The sequence below is a fragment of the Struthio camelus genome, chromosome 8, assembly GCF_040807025.1.
Source record: "Struthio camelus isolate bStrCam1 chromosome 8, bStrCam1.hap1, whole genome shotgun sequence".
NCBI classification, from domain to species: Eukaryota; Metazoa; Chordata; class Aves; order Struthioniformes; family Struthionidae; genus Struthio; species Struthio camelus.
The window spans coordinates 11,929,116-11,956,303 of NC_090949.1; the positions used below are offsets into that span (position 1 = coordinate 11,929,116).

A 27,188-nucleotide genomic window follows, 5' to 3' on the forward strand; every position below is an offset into this window, starting at 1 on the left:
TATCATGATCACCTTTATCTGTTATGTGTCATATTTCCTGTCTGTATTAGAGTAGTCAAATTTTCCATATGGTCTTTGGGAGTCCCATGAATCCCTTTCAAGACCCCTGAAGCTTTTCCATTTTCTATTTCACCAATCATATTTTTTTCAATAATTGCTAGATGTTTTTTCAAGACATATTGCTATACCAAGGAGAATCTGTCCTATGCTGAAAACAAACAGTTGCACAGAACGAGCGTTCAGTGTGATGAACAGTGTTTGGAGCAAAGAGAAGTGTTGGATGAGTACAGACACTATCAAAGCTGTTCTTTACTCAATGTGAATATTAATGACACTTGTTTCATGTTTCAACTTAAAATCACTTAGAACACACTGTGGCAGGGAAAATAATTCACTTAAACATATTTTGCTACTTACAAGCAAGCAGTAACTATCCAGACATGTTATTTTATTTTTGTAAGGATGTTTGCGATCCTAAAACGGATGGCCCAAAAACTTTCAGGTCTTTATTCTTAAACTATGACCAGCTTATTTACAGCAAAAGTATCTCAAAACTATACAGAAAATAATCTCAGTTAAGTATACTCCTACAGTTTCTACATTAATACTATTTAAGCCCATAATTTTTGGTGTAGATTTCCTTATTAGACTTACCATCATGGACTCTAAAACAAAGGACAACAAACTTTGTTTGCAATACCAATTCACATGTTATGAGACACCTAACAAATGGTATTAATACAGTCCTATGTGATTTGATTTTCTGAACCTCCAAATTCACAAGCATTAAACTGAATTCAAATTGCTCACGTAAGACGAGTCAAACCATTATGGGACAACTTATCTTAGTTACTACTAATCTGAAGGAAATTCAGGCTCTAAAAATACTTTCTATCCCAATAAAAACTCTTTAAAATATTACAGTTGTTAAAATAATATGAATATAGCTGGAAGTGAATATAGTGAATATCCACACTCAAAATAACTGTTACATTCTGGATTGAGGGTTTTTTGGTTTTGTTTTTTTCAAACTTGGTCTTTGGACAAGTGATACCAATCCAAGATATGCTGATATTTGTCAGCAGGCTTCTGCCTGTTAAGCTATTCTGAAATAATATTCCTTAAATAAACCATCAGGCTACAATCATTTCATAAATATCTTCTCTTATATGCAATTAGCGGAGTCAAAAAAAAGCAATATTCAGAAGAAAATAACACACAGAGAAAGACTATAAAGATCACTGGTGAATGTTTTTCAACTGAAATGACATACAGTGCACTAGTCTCAAAACAGGGGAAATGCAGATATCAGATACGGCTGCAGTTAAACTGTGATAGAAAGCAGTAAGTTAAAAAGGGAGATGACTTCAACAGAGGCATGAACCAGAATCCTAGAGATGCTTGCTTATTTGGTTCAGACTTACAAAAACAAAGAACTGACTTCAGTCTATTTCTGACCAGAAGGGAGTTTAAGGACATCAGCCAGAGTGACATCATTCTGTTCACATGTGTCACATGTAGATTAAGATACTTACTGTCTTAACAGCTCTTCATGCAAACTGCCATGAGCTGACACTGACCAGTGTCCTCACCTTCAGACCAAGGGATAAATCAAATAAGCTCTTCTGAAGCAATGTTTAGGTAATGCTAGTATGGAACAAACAACTACCTGTTTGGTTGAAATGATCTATTAATGAAATTCATACTGTGTTGGACCCTAGAGATTTTGAAATTAGGTACAGTCATTACAATATACTAGGCAACCTGGCTTTCCATATCAAATGAGAACTACAAAGACTACTAAATGCAAATACTTGGACTCAACCCTTAACATTTCTTCATTCCTGCATGGGTTACTTTTCATCTCAATAAAAATGGTTGTCAACTGCACAGACAGCTAGCATTTAAAATGCTCGTGGCAAAAAAAGACTGCTTGTAAGAGAACTCCTTGGGTAGAAGAAAGACCCTCCTTTTCCTCCATACCATCACCTCCCTGAAAGACCCTCCATACTATCTTTCAGTATCTTTCTTCCAGAAAAAGGCCTCATCTGGAATTAATAAACCATTCTATCCGTTTCTGTCAAGGAACGCAGCATGTTCCTTACCCAAGAACGGAACGCCCCCCTGCCTGCAACACGCACACACACCCCCACCAGTTTTAGGTGTTTACCACCTCCACACCAAGGATCATCTTCATTTATCAAATATCAATATTTATCTTAACAATTCTGAATCCAGACCACCACCAAACAGTATGAATTTAGAAAAGAACATTAAAAACATCAGATCATGAGAATCTCAGTCAATGTCATCTCAATGCGTTTCATCAAATGGAACTCAGTATCAGTAGTCTGCAAATATCGTAGCAAATTATTTTAGGCTCACAGTTTAAACGAATCTCTAAACAGTATCTCATAAGTTACTTTAACTCTAATAGGCACAGTATGTGCCACTGACCCTCAAAAATCAGAAAGGATGAAAGCCTATAACATCTTAATCTACTAAGTAACAGCAAAACCTTGGAAATTCAAATTCTGAAGTTCTGATGAGACAGACTGGGTTTTCAATCTTCCTAACTTTTCAGTGAAATCAAGGTAAGGGTATCACAAAAAAGATGCATGTTTGATTCACCATCTCTAGCTACTGCCAGGAAATAAAACACTTCTGGCCTCAAAGAAAGCTCAGTCTTGAGACCTATATGGGGAAAAATGATTAAGGCTCCAAACGGCACAGCCTCTTCAGCTCTTCACCTCATTAAGTAATGTAAGCTGTGTCAGTAGCTTCCTTAATACAATCCAATTTTATATTCAGTAGATTATATTAGTGATACAAATAAGAAAGCAGCTGAGTATGGGCATGCATTTATTTTTCAGTACAACTAACCATGAGGAGGTGAAAGATTCTTCTAAACTGCCAACTTATCATTAGGCTGGAGTAAAATTTGAAACCTTTTCCTTGAAATGCTTCAGACTGTGATAAAGCATAACATATTTTCCTTGCAAAAGAATGAGTCTGTGTTCTTACAAATTAAGGAAAAAAGAATTAAAGAAAAGGTCTTACTGGTTTGTATCTTAGTGCATCTCTGTAGGATCCAAACAATGCTGCTTGTGCCCGAAGAAAGGCCTTGGCTACTCCATCACCTGTAGTTGTAGACTGCTTTTTCAGTTTATTTTTCAAGGCCGAGACCTGCATGACAGAGTGGAAAAGTTAAATTAACACCTCAGAAATTGGTACAGCGAGGTATGAACCCAATCAGCAGGCAAACCACGGTGTCTACAGGTCAGCCAAAAATTCATCCTCCTTCTTGATAGCTTATCTTTTTAACTGCAAAGAGCACCTGCTGGTCTGTTAATTGAAATGAAAGCAGGGGATGATGGTAGAGTGCTAATGCAAATTGGTTTATGCTCTCTCTTTTTTCCTAAGGCCTCTTGACATAAATAAGCTTAATTATTTTACAATAAACTGCTTGTGAGCCACTTTTCTGCAGATTTTTTTCTATCATAACATGTACCTACTTGTGCTGAATGACGCCAGTTGGATATTTTTCATTTATGCCATGAAGGCACACTTTTAAGGACTCCTCATGCTCATGTACTACTCATTTTTAGGGATCCTTTTAAAGCCAAATTACTATCATACATCATTCTTCATGCACCGTGGGAGTAGCTGCTACCATTGTTGATTAGCTGAGAAAAGTTTGTGCTAGTTCAGCGGTACATGGTCTTTAGAATTGTCCTCACAGATAAAACACGTGAATGGGGAAAAATAACATGCTTACTAGGCAACTGCATTAAGAAAAATTATTTTAGTGCTCCATTTTCTTAAGGAGGTCTGTCTTTTTTTACTTTTCAAACAGCAATCACTGATTATACAGAATTGAAAAGAAGGAGAAATATTAATTTAGATTATCATTATTTTGTTAAGGATGCTTTGGAAAAAATCATATAATTCTGGAATTATGACAGTACTGTTTACAGATCTGTGGAATAATATCCAAGTACAGTTTATTCTCTCCTCCTAATTTGGACCATGATGGAAATCTGGAGAAATAAGTCAACTCTAATTATTTTGAATATATGTTTCTACATCCCTCTGTAATTGTAATACACCCAATCACGCAATATTTAAGTCACTAAGTGCTATTCAAGGTAAAATTTATTTAGACCAACTCTTTAAGCAGAACATTACAAGCACAAAATATTACCAACATATTCGTTCTTTTAGAAACGTATGCAAGAGTATCTTTTTGTTTCGTTATGCAAGCAGTCATGACTGCTCTTGTAGATGATGATTGTAATTGAAGTGTCAACCTAATTAACAACTAAACTTTGAATAATGCTAATGAGAACTGAACATGGCATCAGAGAAAAGACCAGCTCTACAGGTGATAAACCTTCACAGTAGTGACATTTTCCAGTGTAAAGTCACAGTTAGTGTGATCTGATCAAAGAGAGAGACCCCCATTGGGTCCAATTATAGCTATAGTTTTGGAAAAAAAAATTATTGAGTTATGATGTTCATAATCTATGCAGAAAGGCCTTTACAGTATAGGTCTTTTCCCCATAGCTGTGATCTTTTCAATTTATATCCAAGCTCCATAGATCTAGATAAAAGTTTAGAGTCTGATTCGTTTAGCCCATGGAAAGCATACACCAATGCTCATTTACGTTTTTTTCTTCTACCTCCAAAGGAAAAGAAAAAAAGAAAGTACAACTCAGAGTACAAAAACCAGTTAAGCAGTTCAAGGTTGAAAATATAAATGCTTGTCGTTTTACTTTCTCTGTTCTGTAGCGTATGATTACTTTAAAGTTATTAAAAATGAGGGGGAAATAAATGTATACGTTCTCTGTATAAGAGAAATCTGCCCATCAATGTTAGCTCAGTTTCTCCAAAGCAAAAACAGTAACATGAGGTCAAAAAAAGAATTGTCAAAATTAAAACTAGTTATCTCTGTCATGGTGAACAAACTACCTTCCTCCCCCTTAAAGTAGATTTCTATTTTCTAGGTAGAAAATTTTCTCTTGAATTTAGAAACTCTTGTAAATTACACATTGTAAATAATGATGTGAAAAAAGACAACCTTTAGAGTTAAGTCCTATAATATAATTACATAACTTCCCTGTACACCAGGATTTCATGTTTTATGGAGGACACTATTAGAAAATACTACATCTTGTGTATTTTCCTTAAAAAAAGATCACTGTGAAATTAAACGTTTTTAGAATTCAATAGCTTTTTTTTTTTAAAAGCTTGATGTTTTGTTTTGTAAAATCAATATTTTTGTTAAAAGTGCAAAAAAAGAAAATTGCAATTTTACTTGCAAAGTGTAATTTAAAGTATTTTTCAACTAGCAAGTCATGGAGTACTGAAGTTGTAATGGATTAACTCAAGTTTCCCGAAGACGTATGTCAAATGTTGCAACATGATCAGATAAAAAAGTGTTTGAGAAAATCTTTTAAAAGAATGTGCACGTTCATGTTGAATTCAAGTTATCTTATTACTAGACTTAAAACCAGTGGTCTTGATCTCAATTCAAGATAATCATGGGCTTATAGATATTGTTGAACAGGGCCAGACTGTCATTATTTTTTAGGATTGATTTCCTATTAAATAAAAAACTACAGTTCCACCATGCAGTCCCACAATGAAGGGGGAACACATGACTACTCTTGATATTCAGCTACATGGACGTTCAAACAAAAGATGAACTAATGCCCTACTCAGATAAAATAATTTTGCAGTAACCCATCTATTACGTACTGGTCTCAGTTTCCCTGGTGACTCAATCAAATCTCTCCACAAATTGCCCATTAGGCAAGGCTCCTACTCCAGCATATGCTCTACCAACATAGAACAGTTTACATGCTCCTGGTTGGTAACACAATTTTAATAAAGCTTTTGATGGTCAAGTATTAATGGAAATAAAAAAACAATTAATTATAAAGGAGGCATCATCATTTCAACTTATGCATAACTTGATTCTATGATAATCAGTATTAATCTTTTTCTTTATAGATAAATAGTTGATCAATACTCCTCCACGTAGCATTTTTTGGAAGTAAGCAAAAGGACCAAGGAATAGGACTTGGTATATTATTATTGGGAAAAAGAAAGATACTGCGCTGTGCACTGAAAAAAGATGAGTTTGGGGAAACTATAGCAAATTATAAGAAGAGATAAGGGGGAGTAAAGAAGATGTAGAAAAATTAGAGGATAAAGTGACAGATGTGAAGGAAAATGGGATATTCTGATTTTTTCAGATCTGGCAGGCTCTGTGTACCCTAAAATAAACCAATTAATCAGGATGCTTTAGCTAAATTAATTTTAAAAGAGTAACAGAAAGGAACACATCACCCACTCCACTGCAGTATTGATAGCACTTTTTGATATGTTGTCAGTTCAACAACATTAAGAACATCCCAACAGACTGTCAACTTGAAGGTGGGGATGCTCCGGCACAAAAACGTGCAAGAATGCTCCATACTCCATGGTTTAACTATGTTTTAACGCAGTCAGGAGATGCGATAACGCGTTGCCAGCCTGGAGGGAGTTCTTGCCTCAGAAAGGCTATGCCGGAGTTCAGAGAAAGTTCCTCCAACTTCTGTCTCTCTCAAGAGGCCATGCTAAAAGACAGAAAGCGCTCTCCTAGATTATTCTGTAAAAGTGCTAGTAGCATAGTGTTCTTGAGAAAAACCTACTAAGATAACGTGGGGCGGAGGGGAGGGAGACGAAGAATGATAAAGCACATGCGAAGGTCAGAAGGACACAGAGGAGAGGAGCAATTGCTATGGCTAGGTGGAGGCTACCCGCAGGTGCTCTCCAAGATGCCCCCCAGAGACCCAGTCACCACATCAGAGTCCTGGCCAACGCACTCGTGCTCCCCTACCTGCCCGCTCACATTCCCTTCTCACAGTATGCAAAAGATTTGTGTCCTAAAGGACTGTAGAACCGTCCTTAATATTTTCATACATGCAAACCCCAGGGATTATCAGATCTCTGAAGAAAGATACCCGGTCTTTTCCCTAGTATTAATGGGTGTTGTTACGCTTTAAAGTACTTTTCATTGTTCTCCATCAAATCAGGTCACAAGAAAAGTAAGCCCATTCTCAAAAGGGAGAAAGCGAGAAGAGATGGCATAGAACATAAAAACCTCACAACAAAATGACACCTAGTACTATTTAAATCAGTACTGTTAACGAAAAAGCTTCCATATAGTTGACGTTATCTATGCACATAAAATTTAGACATCTCAGCTAGAGCTCCAGCATTTAACCAAAATATTCATTGAGATTAAAGCATCTACTTAAATATAAATATTTTCAAAGCCAGTTGTATTTGTAAATCAGATATTCTACCTTCTAAAATTGTATCAAGGTTCAAAAGAATCTCAGACTGTAAAGATTTGTTCGACATGAACAGTTGCCTCGTAACGCCACCAGTTTCGCTAACTGCTCTCAGTTTCTAAAATATTAGTAATATTTTTGTCTATTTTCTGACTGAAAAAATTATAAATTCAGATATTTTACTTTTACAACAGATCTTTTCAGTTGCAATGCTAAACACTGACCATAACTTCTTTACAATACCACCAATCATTGCACTTTCAGAAATGTTTTGCACTCCCAGTAATTATTTCATAAAGTAACTGTTTAATTTTCCAAAGGAATTATAGCCTACTTCTCAAATGCTACTTTTGGGGCAGAAATGTTTATACACCCAATTTATGGTGTTAAAATACTGCAACTCAAAGAATCTAAACTAAAACTCATAAAAAAAAATTTGGATTTTACATTGTTTATCTAGTGTGTATGCACTATGTGCTCTAAAGGTTATGCATATTTCTACTGCTCTGTTGATTTTACTGTTTAATAATATTTAACACATACAGAAGATGCTAAAAACCTACAGAGACTATTGTTTTTGGAAGATCATACTTATAAAAGTACTACCGAAAGTCTACTGTGAAATCAGTAAGACTTGGTGGCTAACACTGATGCCCTAACTCCTCCAAGTTTTTATGGAAGTGTTCAACTTTGAACAAAGGATTGCAATCTTTTTGCAAGAGCTAACTGCAAGTAGGCGTTGCAGGATCAGGCTCAAAGTTTATGAATTTGGATGTGTCTATAGTATACATTGATTTATAAACATCAGTAAAAATATACTTTTTCTAAGGTCTTACACTATTAAAGTGGTGACCCAAGTATTATTGTATTAGGAAATTTACGCCCACAGAAGTAGCTACTTATTTTCATTTTTTTATTAAAAAATAATAGACAAATCCAGAGTGAAATGATGAAATCTTAAAAACAAGTGTTCTTGTCAGAAGAGAGGAAAAAGAGGGTTTTGCCCCCCCTTCTAAGAAAACAAAGGATTCCTGAAAGTCTTACACTGATTTATTTTTCCAATTTTAAATACCTTAGGAGTAGCGGAACTGCTACTGGCATGGTAGTATTTCTAACAGTCAATAAATCTAAAATATTATGTGTGAATATTGGAATGAAGCCATTAAGAAGATTACAGCATGCAACGCAGCAGAGGGTCCACATGAAAAAAGGACTGGTAATTCAGGACAACTGTGACCACTGACCTTTGAGCAGTCAAGACCACTGGTCAGTCTGACAGAATAATAGAGTTCACATGCATAGAAAGTCATCTAGCCTGTAACTATAATTTAAATACTTAAGTGAATGATTTAAAAACGCCTTTTAAATCTCAGTTAATTTATTATACAGTTTATTACACAATATCATATAGTGATGTTTTTCAGTCTTAAATTTATCATGAAAAAATTGGAGCACAATTGGAGCATTTTAATAGATATATTACTACACGAGTAAACTATTATATACCTATGCACCGAGAACATTATCATCAGGCTTACTGATAAGAAAGTAATTATTTCATTTGCTTCAGACAGAAGAAACTGTTCTGCAATACCCTTTGAAAATACTGCATTTGTTTTGTTAGGCTGTTAATCTATCGGGAATCAGTTTTTCAAAGGGATGGTAAGTCTACAGCTTCTTTTATATTTTCAGTACTTCATTCTTTTTAACACCCTTCAATGCTACTCCGGCTTATTATATTTTTAGATCATAAGTCTTATTACCTTCATGCATATGCTTATAAGTCTTATTTGTATAGGTTTAAATGCTTCACCTTTGACATTTGCTTTTATGTTTTAAGTTTAACCTACCATTTTTGTTCTACGCTCCTATATTTTATACATTTTAACCCAGATGTTAGCAATTGCATTGTCCCTGATGAATGCAAGAGAAGGATAAGCATGCTGTCATTTTATTTCCCAAGACAAGGACATTGTCTGTGCCTTTTGTTTCCAGGTTTTTCACCTATATTTGTATATGTTTTTCTTTAAACTGCTTTAATTAGTGTTTTACGTATTGAGGTAGAGAAAGATGTGGAGATATTCAGATTTAAAGCTTTTTTTAATTATAAAATCCTCAAATAAAATTCTGCAATTTCACTGCATAAAACAGTTTTCTGTTGTACTCCACATAGGAACATATATTAAAATATTTAAATTTACTGTACAGTCTGCACACTTGGATAACATTCATAGTAGTAACGTATACATCCCGAGGGAGAATATACTTCTGAAAATATGAAGCTCTGTAACCCCTATTTTCTTCATACTAGCCCACTCAATTAGAGATCATTTTGATAAGCATGTCTAAAATACAGGAGACATCCCTCTCATTGCACGAATATCCATTTTTACTGTTCGAAGGTCCTCCAGAAAGAGCTCTAGTATGTTATGGAAGATGATATCTAATTCTTAATTCTACATCTAGCTATCATTCAACAAGAGGTATTATACATTATAACCTCAACCTTTTCCACTAAATGCAAGGTCAGTTAAAATTACTGACATGCTAGAAAATTAGAAAATGCCTTTTTTTTTTTTTAACTGAACTTGTTACATCGTTCTAGTACAGAGCACATTTACACATATGTGTGCATACACTTTTTCACACAGAAACATAAAAGTATGTAAATCAGAATAATTTATATATAGACAAGTTCTTTCACTTCTCTGAACTACAGATGATATTGAAGAGAATGACGACAAGATGACGCATTAAAAACTCCAAATTTTAGCACTATTATAATCAAAGGGAATTGGCATTAATATAATCATCAGGATTTTGGTTTCTGTTATGCGTGCGTGTGTGTGTGTGTGTGCGTAAATATGTGCTCTGTGTGTGTGTGTACAAACACATACACACACAAATTACCAACAAAAAAGACACAGTATGTCAGTGCACTGCCTTACTTTGATTAAGACAGTTTGTTTTTACAATTTATAATTTCAGAAAATGTAATTCTTTGATTCCACATTTTGATATAAAATTCTTTGTGCTGACAACAATTTCTGATAGCTTGAGCATCTATAACTTAATAATCAAAACACTGGTTTCACAAGGATATTCTTTTAGTGCTCTACTAGGAAAAACAAGGTAACTGAATTTTGTGACTATTTAAAATGATATACTGAATATGTTCCCCTATAGGCAACACGAAAAAAACAAGGAGGGGGGAGGAGGGGGGGGGAGAGAAGCGACCTTCTGCAAGATCAAAGTCCAAAAGAACTGGCACTTAATTTATCATCCTTTACAGACAAAAGACAGTTTTTGTCATTTCAAAAGGATCAGATGTCTTTTATGACAAACTGGGTTTGCAGTTTAATTTACAAATAGAATTCTAAGTAAGCAGTCTTTGCTCTGCCAAAGCAAATGACAAACAGTATAGGTTTTCATTCACGCAGCCCTCAGCAGGATAGAAGAGATTAAAATAAAACTGAAATAATTTAGAGAAAACAAATAAATGTTTCAGAAAGTTGAAGAAGATCAAAGCCTGAATTTTCTGACCCCAACTGTACAAGCATTTCTTATTATATTGACCAGTGCCATCAGATCATTAATTAAAAGGAAAGCGCTGGCAGGTGGCAGGGAAGCAGAAGCCGATAATTGGCCCCCTTCTTCTTTTTGCCTTCAAAAACTCTCTCGTTCTTTTGCAAGACATGCCACTAGGCAGACAGAAATGCCTACTTTGTAATATAATGATTAAGATGAGATGAAGAGACTCTTGCGTTTAAAGCAGCTATGCCTAATGAATGCAGCTAGCTTTGTAATTATGATCCTACTTTTACAATAAGGAATATGATGTTCCATTCAACATCTCTTCAACTGTCAAAAAGGTAAAAATCTCAAATATGGAGGTCTACAGTTGGTGCTTTTCTTTCCCCTTATTATTGTAGTTAGCAAAACTAGGCAAAAATAACTACTAGTAATTCAGGCAAATAGGTAAAAAAGAAAACCCATTCAATAGCCGTAGGACTCACCACTTCACTAGGTAGGTTGTTCAGGTCATTAAAAGGGGTTTCTAGAGCGTTTGTGTCAACATTTAGCAAAACCACATCTTCCAGTGATCTATTTTTTACCCTCTGTTGAAGGAAAAAAAAACAATAGTATAAAAGCATTTACTGTGGTACCCTCCTAAAGTACATTTTTATTATAAAGTGCTAGGTTAGAAATGATGATTTTACAAAGGATAATAATGAAACAGACAACATCCTTGTGCTTTAGATATAGGATCTGTGAACTAGATACAGGATTCAATGAAGCTTTTCAAAACTCTTCCTCTTCAGCAAACAGTGATCAGTAACCTCTGAAATGTAAGAGTAGTCAAGAAATGAATTCTTGAAAACCGTGAATTATGTAAAACAGTTAAAAATAGAATTATAATACTAGAACCATAGATTCCTTATCACAAGGTTTCATGCTTTTGTATCTGTGAAAATCAGATATGATATTAATCACATAATCAAAGGAAAAAAAACAGAGCAAACTTTAAGTAGGATTTGCAGATTTATATAAGTTCAAGGTGCGTGATGTCTACTAAGTATTACAGAAGAACAGATGAAAGAGTCTTTCATGAACCTAGTTGACTAGCAGATAAGAATTAAATAATTTGTTCCTTTCAGAAAAAGCGTCAGAAGTCTCTTCTATGTGATCCTGAAATAATACATAATATTATGGTCCAGGAAATAACTCCAGAAGGAATTCAGGGACTTAATTTATGGGTAATCCTTTCTGTTCCCTCACTTTCTGATGGAATAAAGAAAAAGATCCTAGCCAAGATATTAAGATCAATGTGTGCAGATCATAAGAACTTGCCTTAAGAGAATAGAAGGCTATGCCTAGAGTTCAGAAGATAGACGACAGAAGATTCTTTTTTGGAAACAGAAAGGTGCTAGTGGCCCAGAACAGGGGGAGAACCTACTTCATCAGCTTAGCAGAAATAGCTTTCATCATCCTCAGAAATCACTTCCGCAGAAGTTTAAACCAAATAAAGCTCCTGAATCAATTATCGGACTACACACACAGGGCCAATTAAGTCTTTAAATGGTTATGGAAAGATATAAAGCAATTCCTTATGATCTAGCTACTTACACACTGTTCAGGTGAGATTTTATTGTTTTATTGCATTTTTAAACCTGAAAAAGCTACCTCTTGCTTTCTGGCAAAAATTGCTGTTACGACGGTTATCACAGGCTGAATGTTAAATTCAGATTTTCAGAAGGGCAAGAACATAAATTAGTTGGGAAACCAGAACGATGCCGACTTTTGAGTGATGAAAACTGTAAGAGAGTTTTAATTACTCTTGTTAACAGGGAAATTTGCATTGTTTTTGAATCACTTAAGAAAGGCAGAAACACCTCTGAGCTAGGAAATAGAGGCAGAAACAAACCATGGTGTAGGGCGTGCATGTCAGCATAAAATGCTTCAAAAATAAGATTTCAAAGAAAGACATTTCTACTTAGTATAGCTTCTGAAGCTTAAATTCTGTAATTCTGTATGGTAAATATGAAGGATTCTTTCTACAGGTTTTCCATTAAAAATATTGTTTATGGTACACGCTTCTCATACTTATCAATACTCAGACATATACTGCAAACAAAGACAGTCTGAAACCTACTCACCTCTATGAAGCTTAAATGGACGCCAATTAGATATGGCATTGGTGCACTGAAGGAAAAAGAAAAAAGGAAAAGATCAATTATTTTTTGAAATATCAACTACTTGCAATTATTATTAGCCAAAAAATATATATATTTTTTTTACTCTATGTTAAAGAAGACTAAAAAATATGGGAGACTGTTCCTAACTATGGCAAGTACGAGCACCAAGACTGGCTGTGTAAGGCTGGCTAACCAGCTTGCCTGCATGTCTAACTTGAAACCAATGTTCTAGAAGTTGTCTGTCTCTAGAACTACAATGGTTTTAAAATACCATTTTGGGGAATATCCTCTCTGTGGCTATCACAAGGGCCCGAGTTACATGACCACACTGCAGTGCAAATGCCCTACAGACAATGCCAGTCTCAGCTCTGAGCCCACGTCCGAAGCTCTTCCCCAGTGGGCATTCAGAACCTGCCTAGCTAATTTAGCATGGTTTTCTATAATCTTCTGTTTCTTCCTCTGGTGAACATGTTCTGGCAACAACCAACAAAGAAATTTGCTATCAAACTGCAAGCTGGATACATATTAATGCTTCATACTAAACGATGGAGATAAAGCAGTGCCAGCACTGGGAAGTAAAAGAAAACATTAAAATTTTAAGTGTACGAAATGCAACAGATGAATTCATACCAATCTGCCTCTGAGTATGAACCTTACAGTAGTACAGAAACTGTCTGCAGTTTCAGAAAACAACTGAATAATGTCAATAATCACACCTTACAGATAGCAATTCTTTTCTTTTATATACATCATACATATACAATTCCAAAATCTGCTGTCCAACACTCCTTCATGGCAGAGAACTGTGAGATCATTAAAAATACTCTCTCTAGTGAAGTGAGCTACGAATAGGCTTGTTTAAGCAACTCAGTGGGAAACGAAATACTAAGAGAGCATAGAGAAAAACTAAATAAAAATAATCACTGAAAAATAAATGGAAGGCAAGATCACTTACATGTAAAGTTACAAAGATCACCTCACATGCAATAATTTCTTATATTGTACTAATTAGCTCATGTATCTGAGCTTTAATGAGCTACTGCCTGATTAAAAAGATTGACTTTCTGTGGCCCAGAGAGAGGCTACATTGGATCGGTTCATGTGGTCTCTCATCAATTTGGTTCTAGATCTGGAGCAAAAGTAGCAATTCTCACCTGCCCATGACTGGAGTCACCTTTAGAAAAATCTGTACACGCTATGGCTTATCCAACTGCTCTCATTAACAGTGTCCCCCAGGAAAATATTGACGTAAAGAACCTCAGACTGACTGAAAACAAGTTTTCATTACGTTTGTACTGTCAAAAACAAAGGGTTGGCAAGACTGGATAGTTATCTCTGCAAACTATCATGGCTTGGGGTTTCTCGGCAATGGGGGGCAGACTTCCAAACAAGGGAAATGGAGACCCCCCCCCCCACCATGTCCTCACAGATCTTGCTCTTAACCCAATACTAAAAAGTTTTAGTACCTCCTAACCACTTCATCTAACCTGGGGCCGTATACCTTTTTGGACTAAACACAAACTCCACCCAGATTATACTTATACACAGGCCATAAATAAAAGCTGTGCTCTATCATTCAGTCCTACTTTGCTATCTGCCTTCCCTTCATTCATGCTCAAACAACTTGTGCAAGTCAACTACTCTACTGATATTTAGCAAGAACATGAGGAGGTCCTTTTAATGACCCTGGACAGCAACAGGTGTGTTGCTTCCCAAATTTACCTGGGGAATAAATTCAGATATAGGCTAATGGCTGTCTTCCTTACAGTATAAGTTACTAGAAATTACGTATTTTAGGTAAACTCTCTAATTGCTTTTGAGGAAATCTGTTTCCTCAAATGAGAATGACTATAACCGACATATATAACTGGGGATTCTACTACTGAGTATTCAGCAAATTAGATCCTCAGGTTCTTCACAAAGTATCTTAGTGCTACTGGTAATGTGAACTGGAGAAACTATGGGTGTAAAAAACAAACAAACAAAAAAAAGTATTTTATCATTTATGTGTTTTATGCCCGCTTATCTTCTCTTCTGTAAAGTAACATTGTTCCAGCAGCTTCACCTGGCCAATACGGACTTACAGGAGCTGATGATTTGCTCCATTAATAAATTTGTTATTAAAAAGGGTAATGTGTAATTCTTTTCTGCAGAATTAGGCAACAGCTATATAATTTCAATTTAAGAAATAAACAGTAAAATAAAATGTACAAAACACCAGTTAGATAAAACACTTCTCGAAAATGCATGAAATAAAAACTGTAGGCATGGAAAGTCATGATCATTTTCAGCAAAGAAAGGATTTTATTACCACTGGATTATAAAGCCCTAACAGCAGAGGTTTCCAATATGTACATGAAATCACTTACTATGATACTACTGGGAGACGCTATACAGTTTTCATCTTGCTTATGCATGTCATTATCAAAAATGCTATTAATCCACAGCATCATTTCCTAAAATAATTACTATGTTACAAAAAACATGCAAGTTAATTTGAAAATAACTGTCCCATTCTCATGAAAACAGGCTTGCATATATCCAAATACAGGAGAAACCAAATTTCATAAAAAGACACACTGCAGCTGTAACTTGAATTTTCTAATTGCATTACATTCTTAATGGAGCTTCAGTAGAACAGATGCTTTATCATCCACAGACAAAAACGCCATACGTTTTTGTATCAGTAACTTAGTTTGCCAAGACATTATACAGAAAATTCAAAGAAATTATCTCTCTTCTTTATAAAAAATAATTTTATTCCAATAAAAGGTATTTTAAAATGAAGACACTAGGGTTGAATGCAATATCATCTTTTTATTTCCTGAAATGTAAAGGAGAAAATAACTGTATAAAGAAAAATTCAGAAAATATTTTCTTTAGGAATATGTTATGGGAAGCACATGCTATTTCTGTGCATTTTCTTCTTTTAGAGCTCAAACAAATAATTACTTTCACTGTCTAACATTTTACTGTCTTTTAGAAAAAATAATTGATTACAACTGTTTTTTAATGGCTATTCCAAGTCCCATATTTCTAAGAGAACTCAAGGCCAAGTTAAGCTACGCAGAGAAAAAAACTCTGAAGTAACTAAAGAAAAAAAAGCGTGTTCACACACAGGATCTTGCCTATATCCATACCTGGCCAATCCTGACAGCATTGCAGTCGAACAGATGCTCAAAATCTATGACTTTGGACTACTTTAACAATATCTGATACATATCTAAAATCAGTCTGTGTATCAGATTGCCTGATGGAATCACAAGAGGCTTGCTAACTAAAAAGGCAAGCAGAAGAATTTAAATAACTTTTCAATATTTATCTGTGTTTTCTTCAAAGATGTTATTTCTCTTTTTTCAAACCCACAAAATGTACTGTCTGAGTGCTTCAGGTAATTTATCATTATTCTAACCCTCCCCCCCCCCCCAAAGAACTGTCGCTATTTGTCTCTAAGAAATTTTGAAGATTTGTAGTCCAACTTGACAAAAAAAATTACATTTCTGGATTTCTCACAAAACGCGTTGGATGATTCACATGGGAAAAAATGCAGGACCAGGGCCTATACTTACAGTAGTAGAACTGAATGTATTTTATCTTTGTTTAAAAGTGGCTGAACTGGCTTGGAATGAACAAAATTTGCAAACTGATAATCCCTACTCTCTTTTTTTAGATAGTATTTCAGAACAATGCTAAGATAATGCGAGTACATGGGAGATATCACAACATATTCCAAGTGAAACAATGACAAAGTTTCCAGGTATGAAAATGCATATCAAGTTAAATGGGAAAAAGACACTGCTATGAAAATAAGTTTACTCTGTTAAGAAAATATCAAAAATGAAAGCATATTAAAAAGTAGAAAAATGGTTTTACTCATTTTGAACTGACAACATCATCTGAGAGTGCACGTTAGGCCTAGTCTGACATAAGTTCTGGTCCTATAAATATACCAAGGTTTTCTAACTTGATATATAATATACCTAAGAAGAAAACATTTGTTCACAATTAATAGATCAAAACATGAGGAAACCTAAGCATTTTAGATTGCTTTTCATTACAGTATTCCAATCTGTTGGATAAAAGAATCATTCAAATCAGACATGATTAGATAGAGAAAAATAAATGTATGGCAATCTAAGTAAAAAAAGTCTGAATTATAGTTACTGTGATAACTTCATCAACTGTGCATTTCCTTTTGTGAGTTTTATGATTCTATTTGAACACCTCAAAAAAGGGAAACCTGTTTTTTTCTCCTCTATTGTACTACAGTAAAAAAGAAAAAGGGATATAAATGAGTTTTACAAGTTTAGAAAACTCCATGCTTCCTTTTAATGAGTAAAAAAAAATTGTCAGGTCATGACATAATGACCTAGAATCTCAACTACTATTATCATCATAAGAAACTGTGTACAGCATTTAACATTATTATTTCTGGAGATATTATCTGTGCTTAAGAGGACAAATAAAAAAAAAAATCAGGATGCACTCTGCAGGGAACAGCTTGAAAAAAGGTGTCGATCTACCATCTTTTTGAGAACAGCAGTTCTGGATGGAACTGAAGAAAATACAAAGCTTCTGATGATGAGTTCAAACAATACAAAAAACAAACAAATACATCCAAATGCCATCTTGGTACATTTTCTCAAAGCAAGGAAGGAAAACAATTAGGACTTAGCTACAGTTGAAAGAGAAGAGAGGAGGAAGAATACTTGATTTATTTTTTAAAAATAATAAATAATTTACAGATGAAGTAAAGGAGCTACCAAAGGAAAAAACCATATATATCATGGGCAAATATTGTAAACTTAAGGAAAAACTATGAAAGGGACTTAAAGAAATATAATGAGAATTTATCTGAAAATAGAAAAAGTTTAATGGACTGAGTGGAGTGTCAATGGAACATCAACATCAATATTTACAGGTTCTAGAAAAAAAACAAAGCCAAACAAGAATATAAGCATAATTTCTATGAAGAAAAAAATTAGTAACAGAAAAATAAACTTATGTTGTTAGGTATCTTAATTAGACTCAGTTTTTATCTGTTTTAATCCTTGACCTGTAAAACGGCTTTAAATGGTTTGGTTTTCCACTACAGATCCATATATATTTAAAGTTAAAGCCTCCAGTGATGAATATTCCTGTATTACGTGCTTTAACGCAACTCTCATTTGTTATTTCTGGAACTACTACAAATAGAGGAAAGTAAATCCTATCTTAGTCTGAAATCCTAAAACCTAGGCATTTGGAAGAGAAAAATTACCTCTTAAACTATTCTGTTGTAGTTAAGTAATGACCACCAAAAAGGAAACATCATCTTTCGAAGGGTCAAAAATGACTAGAAAAGTGATTGTTTCTTTTTCAATTTAAAAATCTGCCGAAATTATGAAATCCGTTTTGTGAACAAAAATTTCAACAGAAGCATTATGTAAACAAAGAATTTCTCATGACAGGAAGTTTGGAAGCACCTAAAGAAGATTATAATCTCTTTCTGGAAAGTGTTGGATATAGTCCTGAACCTGGCTGGGCCTTAAAACACAAGACAAATACAAATATTAAATCATTCTATAGAACTAAGAGCAACGTTGGTGTCTACTAGTATCTGATCCCACAGACATTAGCCATTTTTAATGCTTCTATCAGTATCTTTTATCTCAGATTAAATGTCAAATAAAACTATTAAGACAGTTATATTTAAATTACTGAATGTATTCTCTAACAATAAAACATGAACAGTTATTATAATTATGACTCTAAATGCTGCCTTAACAGTAATTAGCATTGTAACTCCAGGTCCCAACTCAAAAAACAGGTAAAGAAATGCTGAAGTACCTCTAATCAAGTAACCATTTAAGCACTGGCTTACGTGCTTTCATAAACTGGATCCTGTATGTTTAGTCACATAAACAGTCACTGTTTTCATGAGTTAATTTGGATTGCAAGAGAGATGAATATCCCAGAAAGGAGGATAATAGGTTGGCTGCCTTACCAGCAGTAGTCCAAAAGATGGGCAGGAAGCACTGGGATGTAAATGTGTTGCCAATACATCGGATATAACAATGCAGCTGATGCATGAACACAGGCAGTTAACTGAAAACAAAAATATATAAATAGAATTAGGAAAAAAAAAAAAGAGTAAAAAGAAAATGTAACATTATAAATTAATTTTTAGATGCTCAAGAATCTTAACTGTTGCAAATTCCATATTATAGGGTTTTTAATTACTTGTAATTGCTTAGATGCAGTTATCATGAACTCTGAGACACGTATAGAAGTATCACATTCACAAAATGCAAACCGACAAGTAAGTTAAGCCCTGTTCAGCCTCTTTCCTTGGAAAAGAAAATGAACATGCACTTCTTGATGTTTATCATGGTCAACAAACTCAAGTAGTGCCATCCTGAACACAAAACACTGGAGCGCACATGAACGGCATTTGGCTCCGGGGAGCAGGCAAGGCAGCAGCTGTCCCGCTGTGCAGGACTCCAGCACCTCCCAGGACATTCCTGCCCTTCGGAACAACTGCAGCTGATCTGACCCTGCTTCAAGCCTCAGAAGCACACAAAATTCTACAGCAGGATTGACTTCGATTTCTGTCGTTATTTTATTTCCAAACTACCTATATAAAAAAACTATATACCTATATTTCCAAACTACCTATATTAAAAAAACAACCGAAGTTGATATTCCCTATGACAGCAGAGTAACTTCCCAAAACTTCTTCCTCAAAATAGAAACTAGAAAGCCTGGCATTGGCCACCTGAAAAGTAAAGACTTCCTTGACCAGGCCACCGAGTCTGCTTACCATTCAAAAGGGAGATGGCTGTTTTCTTAGACTGTGGAATTGGTTAGTAACTGAGTCTAGTGCTAGTGAACAAAATAATCTGGGATACATAATAAAGAGCTTGAATTTGACTCCCAAATACTGTATTGCTATCAGGGGCTCGGACAATTAGATACATCTGAATGGTTTTACTCATAAGCAGCAGCAAAGTCCACAGAATGAGAAAACATCAAGAGTATTTTCAAAAGGAGCTAGTCTATATCCAGCACTACTAAACACTACAAATCTCATCAAAAAATACTTAGACGTATCAGGAGAAGAAATTTGCTCAGAAGAGAATTTGAGAACCTCAGCCATAGGACTTGACACAATCTCTTCAGGACACAACAGGTCACACCCAGAGAGCAATTTCTACTACTGACACTACACTGTCCTCCCTTCGTGCTTTATTTATCACACCTCCCCTAATGAACACTGAGAATACCTGCAGCAAACAAAGGGATCGTTCCATGAAGAAGACACCAAGCTTACGGAAGAAGACAAAAGACTGTTCTAATGTTTTAATATCACAACAGAATTGCTGTTTGAGGTTAAGGGAATTATTACTGTTCTTTATCAGACAAGTACTTGTACTGTAACAAAACTATGAGCTAAAAATAAAATGTAAATCCTGTCTCCACAGCAAGCACTAAAATTCTATGCATTTTACAAAAAAACTCTTTGTGGAACAAATCAGCAGTTAAAGCTTTCACACAGTGGCTATCTTGGACAGTTACACTTGTAAATAGAAATTATACTGCAATTCTGTGGATTTTTTTTTTTTTTAACTAAAAATGAAGAAAATAATTACAATAGCATTGCAGCAGAAATCACGGACAATTACAATTTGTGCAGCATAGTTTGCTCACCACTCAGATTAATACAACACGATTAAATATGGAAAAGAAGAGGGTCTGAAAGCTCCTGAGGGATATCATTAGGGCAAATTGCCAAAGAATGAAACATGAGCCAGTCAGGAGAGTCTGGAAGCTGCAATATCATCAAGGGACTTGAATGTTCGACAGTTGGAGCTTCAGTAATGTGTGAACTGCAGGTTAAGGTATCGAGAGACTCTGTTCACTGACACAGAGAATGTCACTATTGACCAACGAACTGCCCAAGCTTGACAGCTACACTACAGAAAGTGAAGTATATCATAATTCCATATTTAAACTGTTCATTCTAGATTAACATTTCATTTCTTAGCTTTATGTCAAACATCTGCAATTCGTCTCGTTTTAGATTTTTAGTAATGGTCATTTTCATAATTACTGTTTTGTTACTAAGAATTAATTGATACAGAGGAAGAAATAAGTATCCTTCTCCTCTTTGACACACCACTGCTTATGGGATTTATTTCTGCATTATCACTCTCTGTAGTTGAAGTAATACTACTGATAACACACTCAAGCTCAATTTTATGTTCTGGGGTCTTTTATTCAAAATGGAAATGGAATTACCAGTTAAAACGTTCACATGCTATTATATGTAGCATGTAAATTTTAAACCACAACTAGCAGTATAAAAGTTAGCATTTCAATCACAGACTGAAATAAAGCAGAGCATACAGAGGATCCGCAAAACATATACACCATCCTCTTCCTCTTAATAGGCATTTTTAAATTATGGATTAACATGACTATACTATATGCATAAAGAAATATTTTCCTTTCTTAGGCATATATAAAGCCTATGACATATTTTAGTTCACACTCTAACAAAGGAAGTAGATAGTTCCATTAAAAACCATTTAAAGTTTTATTAACTCTCTTGCTTTAGAATCTATAGACTGGTGTGCACTCAGAAGATTAGCATTTATTTAACATTTTTAATAAAAAATATGTAATAATTTTAGCATTTCCAAGAGCAAATGTAAAGACTTGATTACCTAGGCACCAATATTTTGCTGTACTGTTCCTTGCTTTTCAGTTTAATAACATTTAACACCTTATCTATGCTACTGCAGTAGGTTTCTAAACATTATAGCATGGCAGGAATATGCTTTATAGCTTCCTGTTGTATACAGTCGGTAATGTAAGCAGCTACTCCATTCTAACAGTGTTTGAACTAAGTGACATTTTAGTGCTGTGTCAATTGTCTCTAAGCAAATAATGATACAATAATTACGGATTTCACATTATAAAATTTGCATTTTTTTCTGTTTTAATACTTCAATAGTGAATGCATTCCCTCAAATGCATTAGCTATTTACATAACTTACCTCTTTAACTGACATATGCACTCTTCTAAATAGAAAGAAATGGGGAATTCTGCAAATCTTGGAATAATACTGTAAGTCCTAAATAATCAGACAGTTTAAAAAAAGCTGCAAAGCATTCAAGGACAACCTTGTGCCAGACCATTTAAATTGGAAACTGGAGGTTTAGAAAGTCCACCACTGGATTCTGAGGGGATGTCTGATAGCAACTGCAGTTTGAAGGAGAAGCAGCTAGAAGATTAGGCGTCCTGCGGAAAGCTGGAGATGGGAGGCAGAGAGCACAGCCCACACTCCGAGGTGCAGACACAAACATCTGCTGCTTGACCAAGTGCTGAGAATTGGCTGATAAGATCTTTTGCAGAAAAGAATCCTTTAAACTATTTAGAGAAAGAGGTATTTATACGGAGCCTCTCTGTTGACTGAGATGTTTCAAAAGGAATTACCAATATCTACATTTTTAAAAGTTTTCAAGAATAGAAGTGTCATAGTTCAGAGAAATTTCTTTTCCAAAACAGGCAGTCATTATACTAAATTATTTTGAAGTCATTTTCAAGTCTGTGTACAACCTTACCTATTTTGCCAGCTATTACTGGAGATTTCATCAGCTGTGAACCATGATCCCTTTCTTTACAGACAAGCTTGTATATGCAAGGTGAAAGCATTTGTTCAATAAAATTCGCTAGATCCAACTGTGTGAGTGTACATATACACATATATACATATATATGTGTTGATATATATATATAATATATAAAACTTTGAGTTGGTTTAAAAATCATAAATTACAGCAAAATAGTGTTATTGAACCCAATTGGATACTGCAAATTTGACAGTTTATTACATATTTTCCAGCAGCAAATGATACTGCTCCAAAAGTCTACCACAAGGAAAACACTTGCCAGTGTTGTGTTCTCATTCATAATTAAAGTTAGTAGTTTTTTAAAAGTTAGTTAATTAAAGTTAGTAGTTAATTAATTAATTAGTTAATTAGTTAATTAAAAGTTAATTAATTAAAGTTAGTAGTTTTTTAAAAAGAATTTTTGTCTGTTGAAATCCCTGTTCGTCAATATTTAACAATATTTTTTTTCCAAAAAACTCTTATTTTCAAGAAATTACTGTTTGTCTTCATTTTCCAATAATTTCTTCTAGTTTAAGCAATTTTTCATTTTGAAAATAAAAATGATCGTGGCTTTAAAATTTGGTTGAAATAAAGTGCTTTTGAATTATATAAACAAGATAAGTCAATTGACCTAAACTAGATTAAAAAAACCTACTAATAAAAAGTTTCAGTGTTCAACCTCATTTCTAATTAGAATATAAACTTAATTTGAAATTCCTAGTGACATCAGAGGACATGAAAAGTTTCCTGTCCCATTTTAACTATCAGTAAATGAATTTATTACATTATTGTGCACAACTGAAAGTTTCAGTCTGTTTCTGATCTCTTCTGATAAATACACTCCAGTCAATGTCACCACATAAGCTTTCATCAACCTGCAAGGAAAGCAGGTGGTGTTTTCTCCAGAGTTTTGTAGTGATTCCAGTACAATAATTCTATCTTTTCCCTCACAAAATTTTGCGAGAACTGTGTGCTTACTGGTAATACTAGGCTATAATAAAAAGTTCTCTCCAATGGAAGACAGCACTTCATAAAGATTTTTAGCAAAATTCATTACTGGAGGATAGTAAATTGATTATGATCAAATGCCAACATGACTGAAATAACGCAAGAAACCTAGAGAGAATTAGAGGCCACTCTCCACCTTTCTGCAACAACCAACCATTTGAAAAGTCTGCATTGTTCAAAATCTACAACTGCTGAACAAGAATTATTAGGAAAAGTTTTAGTTCAAGGCTTGATCACAGTAGGTTTACATGTTCCTAGGAATGTGAAGAGTGCAGCTCCTCCCCACCTCTCATGGGAACGCAATAATTCTGATGTGTTTATCTGCTATCCCAATACTCAGTCCTATCAATGAAGCTTTTTATTGTGCACTTGCAAAACAACTTGCCTCTTGCCCCAGCCCTTCCTTTTTTATTTCTGCTAAAACACTGCAATATGCCTGGAACCATACCGCTTTACTTGAAAGATTTTCTGCAGACTCACATATTGTGCTTATTTGATACCTGTCTGCAAATTCACATTATCTGAAAGAGTAAAATGAAAATAATTATTCTCTATCTTGCACAAAGCTATTCTTTCTCACCTGGCAGTTACTTGCTATCAGTACAAATTATTTTCTTCAAAGCATTTCCTATAACCAAAGGTAAAAAGAGATGCAGAGCGTAGATGACAAGATTTACTCATGCCACAGTGCAAAAATTGGAAATGCATAAACTGATTAGCAGAATCTTGTCAGAAAGCCAAAAATGGCAAGAGAAGTTAGATAAAAAACTCAAGTAAAATCAACCTGTGATACTGTACAACCTTTTAAAATCAACTGTAAGGAACTAAAGAACTACTGTGATAAAACCATTTCCTAAAAAAATCCTCCAACACTGCCAATCTCTGTCAACACCATGTCCAGAAATGGGTACTGGTATGCTCTTTCCCTCCTCCCTCGCAGTCCCATTGGGCTAAAGAATTGCTTCCCTCCCACTGTCTTGACCACACATATGTTGAACGATGCCAAAGATTCTGCTTAGTTAACTCATCAACTTATTAATACCCAGTAAGAAATTGTATGGGACAGGTCACCTTTTCACTACTGCAACTACGATCGCTACCATCAGCCTGGACCAACTCCTATTGCTGCTACCTGTCAATATTCCCTGCTTACGAGAATTACTGTGAAACCACTACCCGCTTCCTGAGAGGGGAAGAGCAGTTCAGGTGAAAAAAAAAGCCTCTCTTCTACATTATTACAACTCCTAAGACTATCAGCTTTGCCAAAAGGGACATCCACATCTAAATCCTGTTTGACAGGGAATGAAATCAGGCCCCAAACACATTACAGATACTTAACACCTGCTAAGACCCACCCCTTCCCATCCATTTCTTGAATGAGCAAGGAGAGATGGTTGTGGGCAGAGAGCAGAAAGGGAGCCCTTGCTTTGGCCCTTACAATAAAACATAAATCCCTTCCCACCTATAAAGGATAAATAAATCAGACTAAATCATAAGCTTTGTCTGCTCTGCAGGTACTGGTGAGAAGACAGAAATCACCGAATAAAAAAATTTAGCAATAATCAAAGAGAGAAGAACATGCTGTCCAAGCCGCAATATCCAAAGGTTAGCCATTTCCCATGCCTTTCTTTAATTTAGCTCCCTACTAGTAGTTTCCCATCTGTCATCCCCATAAACCTTAAAAAGAAAAAGAGGGAGGACCTTAAAAGAGCCATAATGTATTGTCCTCCTGCCGGCAAGACAAGGCCCCAGCATTCCTCACTCACATAATGGAGAGTGGGGAAGGGAAATATACTTCCAGTCCACAGCTGAAAAATTCAACTTTTTCCATCATGAAATATGGAAAAAGAAAACAATAATTTAAAAAACTTACTGTCTCCATTTTTTTTTTTTAAACATTATTTACTTCCTTTATCTCTAGGGGAAAGAAAGGGAAGAGAAGAGTGTTATTCATGTATCTGACAGCACTTCATATGCAATCAGTTTCATTCTTCTCTTGCAATTCTTGATTCACAAGCAGCATTATGGCATCATTCTTGAGCATTACTTTGGAAGGGAGAAGAAAAGACTGCAGCCGGTTTGTTCCTTGCCTACTGCTCCAGGAAGGACACGTTTCCCAATAATGGAAGCAGAGCAGAAAATTCAACTGAAGTGGTAGTAGACAGGTGAGCCCTCAGCAAGGAATACCACTGGCATACTGCATCTATACTACAGAATCACACACTTTCATAGATATTTAGATTTATCTATATACCCCGTAGGTCTGGGTGGCATAAAAAAGCCATGTAACTTGATTTAGTTACTCAATTTCTTCTTCACACAGAGGTTTTTAGTATCCTTCGTATGCTGAAAGCTCATCTTTATAGAAAATGAACTTCTGAAAGTTAGTCAACTCTCCTTTTATCTGTCACACTTCATCTTAGATTACCTAACAGGTCTCTTACTGATATATGCTTATCCTATAATAAACCAATTACACTTATTTATAGCAACCGTTTAATAATTTCAGTTTCCACAATATGTCTTCATTTCATCTCTATATGTTCTTGATAATGTTTTTTTTCTTGACATGCACTTATTTCCTAGCTTCTTTGTCTCTTCCTCTCTCACAAAGACACATCAACTTAAAAAATAAAAATATCATTTTTTGTCCCATTTTGTTTTCTTACCATCTCTTCACTCCCTATTTCTTTATCCTTGTATTTTGACTCTCTTTCCATGGAGAAAAAGCTATGCTCCCATAAAACAAGAGAGCTTAGCAAAATGTTTTTTGCTTTCAAGTTTCAAAGAAAATTATTTTTATTAACATTTCCTCCCCCAGAGTAACTCCATGATACGTTCTTCTGCCATCCACTAATTAAGAAGCAGCAGGGAACAGCTTCCCTGTGAATAGCTGACAGACAACTTATTTACTGCAGGCAAGACTAGAGATCACCACTGACTATGCTATAATTCATCCCTTAACTGCTGAATTTGGGGAAAAGGAGCTGATAAAGCAGTGGTTACCATGAAAAAGGAGAAATCTTGCCATAATGGCACACCAGAACAGAACGCTGCCACTCGCAGACTGCTCAGCGACTCATCTTCTTATTTCATACTTTCATACGACCACCAGTGATTTCAGTAGTATGTTTTCTAGGGGGTGGGACAGTTTTGGTCGCTCGTAACAGAATATGGACTCTTTCACTTTCCGTTCACACATGGCCCAACCACAAAGGACTGGGTAGTAGACGACTTCCTCAGGACACTCAGTCTGGCTCTTAGAGGACAGATGCCCACAGCAGGGCCATACACAGCAATTTGTTTTTGCAGTTTTACTGAATTGCCAAAGATTAGATGAACTGGAAAATGAAACAACTTTTGCCCCTAAAGGATTACCTTAATGCTGGATTTTTCTTTTTTCTGAACAAGACGACATTTTACTCTGAAATGTATTTGCAGATCTACCTTTAGGTCTACATGCTTTCTTCTTACAGAATTTTTT

General features: G+C 35.0%; 1 protein-coding gene across 4 annotated transcripts in view; it reads right to left on the minus strand.

Moving 5' to 3' along the window:
* DENND1B (DENN domain containing 1B) overlaps nucleotides 1–27,188 on the minus strand; it is a 174,519-nt gene that overhangs the window by 46,131 nt on the left and 101,200 nt on the right. For all 4 annotated transcript variants that reach the window (XM_068952102.1, XM_009669765.2, XM_009669764.2 and 1 more), the window contains 4 exons: nucleotides 19,026–19,126; nucleotides 13,001–13,046; nucleotides 11,360–11,461; nucleotides 3,061–3,186 (listed from right to left, as the gene is read on the minus strand). In XM_068952102.1, the coding sequence (XP_068808203.1) occupies nucleotides 3,061–3,186; nucleotides 11,360–11,461; nucleotides 13,001–13,046; nucleotides 19,026–19,126 (375 nt within the window). The remainder of the gene's footprint in view (nucleotides 1–3,060; nucleotides 3,187–11,359; nucleotides 11,462–13,000; nucleotides 13,047–19,025; nucleotides 19,127–27,188) is intronic.